General features: G+C 40.5%; 1 protein-coding gene across 1 annotated transcript; it reads right to left on the bottom strand.

The window, feature by feature from the left end:
* On the bottom strand, positions 1-4,174 carry LOC124645474 (actinia tenebrosa protease inhibitors-like). Its single transcript, XM_047185289.1, has 5 exons — positions 4,126-4,174; positions 3,568-3,652; positions 2,075-2,184; positions 1,584-1,677; positions 1-142 (listed from the first exon to the last, which is right to left on the bottom strand). Exons 1-5 carry the CDS (start codon positions 4,172-4,174, stop codon positions 1-3), a joined length of 480 nt encoding a protein of 159 aa, XP_047041245.1.
* Between the last annotated feature and the right edge of the window lie 838 nt (positions 4,175-5,012).

The raw sequence follows: 5,012 nt of genomic DNA, 5'->3' as shown, positions 1-5,012 counted from the left end.
TTATTTTGAATTAGCATCCTGTTTTACCGCAGGATGACAAACTTTTAGACAATCGTTAATTGTTTCAAACCTGTTGTGATTACCTCCACAACCGCTAAAAGAAAAGCCTTTGCAGGCCATTTCTGATATGTCGAAGTAAAACCTAAAAACAAAGGAAAAATTTGTCACTGCAATTAGAGCAGGTGGATCTTAGCAGACTTACCTAGCGGAAGTATAATACCCCAGTTACTGAATTGAGGAGGCCAGGGCTTCTTGTTGGGGCTGCGTGATTATTCAAAAGAATTATCGCGGTCCACAAATATTTACCCGAGAATCAATGTAATATAACCGATTTAAGGCGAGGAAGTGGTCAACAATAATTCCATAACCGGCACGCGCATCTAAGGCGCCAAAAGGGGTCGGAGCGTCTGAGCGGGGCGAGGATAACAATACGCGCGCTAGCTTATAACTAAAAGTCGTAAGCGACAAAATGGTTTTGTAATTTTAATATTTAGAAATGATAATTTAATAAAAATTCCTACTACCATTTTAAAGAGTATGTATATACTCAACTACTAAAAAAGTTAAGAGGCTTAAATCGGTCCCGTTTGCCCATAATATGTGAATCTCTTTTTAAAAAGAGGTATGTTTGATATATTTTTCTCTGTTATAAAAGTTACCTAATCATGTTTCTACAACTAACAAAATAAGGCTTATATCATGAACTTTCAGGTAACCAAGTTGTATTTTGATCCGTTTTGTATTTACTGAGAAAAATTGACATCCTTGGCGCCAAAAATTCCAATTCGTCCTCTTAAATTGGCGAGTTTGTTAGGGTGCGTCCACATCTGGCGAATGCGCCGCGAATGCGCAGCACGCGAGCCGATTGCGAGCTGCCCGCGAGCTGCGCGCGTGCATTTTTGTTCGTGCGCCGCGTCTGCGCCGCCCGCGCGCAGCTCGCGCGCGACCTAAGCGCCGCACGCGAGCGGCGCGCAGGCGGCGCGCGACGTCTGACATCTTCGATAGCACTGAGCCAATATACGGAACTGTAAGGGCGAGAACTGATTGCGCGCAGATCGCGCGCCGCTCGCGCGCTCTATACGAGCCTTGCGTGAGTTGCGCTAAAGAGGCGCACCGAACTATTGCAGTGACTGCACGCGCGCAGCTCGCGGACAGCTCGCGATCGGCTCGCGTGCTGCGCATTCGCGGCGCATTCGCCAGATGTGGACGCACCCTTAGGTTCCGCGGTAGAATTTTAAGTATCAAAACTGGCTCCTGATGCGTCAGTTTGCTAATTTCATAGTCTCTAAGTTACGTCGTTCTTGCTGTACAGTGTAACACTGTAAGATAGCCCTAAGGGTGCGTCTACACGGTGCATGTAGCAGGAGCTAGTTAACATGAGCAAGTGACAAGAGCACGCGGGTTGGTATGTTACTTAGGAATGCGCGAGTCACTGGACCCGCACATTTTTAAAATGCCTGTAACCTGCACATGAGTCTCAATATGCGCAAGCTACTTGCGCCGTGTGGATGCACCCTTACGTGGATGCACCGTTACAAGAGTACACGAGTAGTTAGAAGTTTTTCATCTCAAAAAGCACTCACATTGGATGATAGGAATTACAAGCTCCAAATTCAGGTTGAAATCGGCAAAAAACATTTTCTGTTACATTTACGGGCGCGTGACGCAAACCTAAGTCTGAAACAAATATTAATCATTTATCAATGAATGTAGCTAGGATTAAAACCAAATAATTATCTTAACAAATAGTTATTGTTTTGCCCTGCCGTCGATAGCATTAGAAACTAATCTTTCAATTTAATGTTTTCAATCATTTCTAGAATATCATACACTCAATCAAAGCCTAAGTATGACAGTCCACTGAAAGGCATCAGCCCATAGCGCCTGCACCAGTACCTGACATAAACCTGCCAGGAATTGATACACGCAGTTTGTCTGAGCAACGTCAAAAAGTTACAAACCCACGTAGGTATATATGTATACTCAGGGCCTGTAAACCTTTTATAAATTACCCTCCCATGTAATGCGCATTCGGCTAAAAAATAAGAAGGTAACACAATAAAATAGGTACTACCTTGACATTGACTCCTGCAAGCTGGTAAGCTAGAGAACATATTGTAGGTATGCCTGCAGTTTGCATATTGAAAACGTACACAGGTTTGCATTCTTACGTCATAGTAATACCTGAAAAATTAAACAAGACTTATAAGAACTATCTTCTAGTGCAGCGGTTCCCAAATGGGGTTCCGCGGAACCCTGAGGTTCCGTGACAGGCCCTCAGGGGTTCCGTGGAAAATTCAAGATTTCCATATGGTAAATCGTTTCACTTTTGACAATATTAAATTATTATTCATTTTCAATTAAATTGTTTTAAATATTGCATTCCAAAATTCCATTTAGGCACCATGTAGGTGGGTACCACTCGGGAGCGTAGGCGGGGGAAGGCCACGGCAGCAGATAATTTAATCCCGTTTTTTACAAATTGTAGATTAAATTAATACTTCCAGGTCTTCGGCAATCGGCAAAGTAGGTAGCGAGTCGGCCAAAAATCACCGCATTTTTTGAGCTTATTTCATCGCCAGGATTATACGTTTTCATACATTTGATAGGATGTGAAATGACACGGCATACGAGTATTTCCAGTGGCTATTTTTACCATGAATCAAAGTGTGACATTATTTCCAATTTTTGCACCTCCGCGAATCCGAAAAATGTTACGTGTGATGCTTTTATGTACGTTTAATTGCTCAGGTATCAAACATCGAAAAAAAATCGCGCTCTTCCGTCGAGGTTTCCTTTGATGTTTATTTTTTAACCAGAGGTTCAGAAAAAAGCAATAGCGCTTTCTTCGCTAGCTGCTGACCTAATTAATTTAAAGTGGTTTTGTTTATTTTGTGTAGGTACTTAAACTAAAAAAAATTCGCGCTCGCTTCGCTCGCGATACCGGCTACCACTAAATTTCTTTCAATGCTAGCAGGTGCTTGGAACTTCTTCTTTTAGTAAAAAAGAAAACGCGCTCGCTCACCTCGCATCTGTACAAACCCAATCTATTTCTTTTTGCGTTTACTTTGTCCGTCTTCAAACTGAAAACTATTCACATAATACACAAAGTCAAGGGCGGCTAAATTGTTTTCTGGCCCGTGCGGCAAATAGCCATGCTACGCCTGAGTATGTCTCTAACCATATAACCATTTGGTGCGCTACCATACGCTACGAGCCGTACCTAAGTGTATTTACGTCTTTAGTTTACTGCTAAGGTTCCGCCGAAAAATGGTGAAACGAAAAGGGTTCCGAAGCCAAAAGAATTCGGGAACCGCTGTTCTAGTGGCAGAATCCCACAACAAAGTCCCATATGTACATTAACGGCCAGTTTTTTCATCAAAAGTTAAAGTTAAAGTAATGTCTAAAGTTAAAGTAACGGTCAAATTTGTTTTTTCAAGGCTAAAGTGACAGCAAAATTCATAGAAAAATTGAATTTAACCGTTACTTTAACTTTAGTCATTACTTTGACTTTTACTTTGGCTTTAACTTTTGATGAAGAAACTGGCTGTAAGAGGTACACTTTACCTTCGTGAACCAATTATACGTCCACAAGCATGTTCGTTCTTTTGAAACCTGCAATATACAAGCCATGGCTGTTTTGATACGTCATCTGAAATCAAAAATAATTAGTCTAAGCTTATATAAAAACAAATAATTGTTGAAATAAAACTGTGCACAACCTGTTTTATTATTTTAGAGTACTCGCACACTGCAAACTAAACAATTGGCTGATAGTTGGGCCGATGGTTGGCAAAATTTTGTTTGCAATCAAAGTTAATACCTGTACCATCTAAGTAATGTGTACATTTATCTTCATACTGGTCAATGCGCCCAAACACAATCGGTCGACTAAAAGTTTGTAGTGTACGGATGCTCTAAATTGACGTTATCAAATGCTAGCTTCTGCCTACGGTTTCACCCGCATTCCGGATGTTGACAAAAACTATCCTGTACCCTTCTTCCGGGTCTATCTCCCCTCTAATTTACAGTTTAAACGGTTCAGCCATTCTTGATATAAAAAATAGGTAACTAACATGACTTTCTTGTATGTTTATAGATGAGCAGAGTATCAATACTACATACCCAATGTACGATTGGTTAGCGGCACCTCTATATTCTCAATGGCAACCATTATTTGTGGAAAACTTACAATAAATAAACACAAAACTGTATTAAAATAATAGGCGAAGAACATATTTTTCTCTGTAACACTTGAACAAATCAGAACTATAAAATATTATTCGTTATCCATATAGGTATTTTATTGCAAAACTGTCACATAAAAGTTGTATTCGATTTTAAAACATTGTTTTGGAAATATAACAACGAATCGAAATATGTGTCTTTTTCAAGTCTAAGCTATCAGGAGATACGAATGCGTTGTCCTAGATATTTTAGACAGTGTTAGTTCCTTATTCTGCTTTTTCATCTGCCTAGCCTTTTCCCAACTATGTTGTGGTCGCCTTTCAGTTTAACCGTATGCAGCTGAGTACTAGTAGTGTTTTACATGGAGCGACTGCCTATCAGACCTCCTCAACCCAGTTACCTGGACAACCCGATACTTCTTCTGCAATTTGTGGGCATGTAAACTCACAAAACAGTAAGTACATTAAGTATAGCCCACTAAGGATTTTTCAAACTCGCTTTACATACGGTGGTTTTAAAGGTTTCAATAGTGTAGCTTATGCTCACATTAAACTTCAGGTACACCCTTGAATACTGTGTGACAACACAACAACACCAGTCTATCGTACAACAAAAGACAATCTCATACGTCATAACATTTGCTTACGTAGCAAAAAAATTGCACGAGAGTTTCTAGCGCAATAAACACAGCCACAACTCGTGAAGTGGTGCAACTAAACAATCTGCGAGTTCCTCACTTCCTGCCAACAGAGACATACAGACACATTTGTAATGTACTGCGATAGTGACGTCATAGTGACGTCACTATGACGTCACTCAACAAT

This window comes from Helicoverpa zea, chromosome 31 (assembly GCF_022581195.2).
Source record: "Helicoverpa zea isolate HzStark_Cry1AcR chromosome 31, ilHelZeax1.1, whole genome shotgun sequence".
NCBI classification, from domain to species: Eukaryota; Metazoa; Arthropoda; class Insecta; order Lepidoptera; family Noctuidae; genus Helicoverpa; species Helicoverpa zea.
This window is presented reverse-complemented; position numbering and strand designations above follow the sequence as displayed.

Coding starts and splice junctions, on each gene's coding strand:
- LOC124645474 (XM_047185289.1), bottom strand. CDS start 4,174: ATGGTTGCCATTGAGAATATAGAGGTGCCGCTAACCAATCGTACATTG. Junction 3,653..4,125: donor GCTAACCAATCGTACATTGG/GTATGTAGTATT, acceptor TTTTGATTTCAG/ATGACGTATCAAAACAGCCA. Junction 143..1,583: donor TGTAATTCCTATCATCCAAT/GTGAGTGCTTTT, acceptor CTTTGTTTTTAG/GTTTTACTTCGACATATCAG.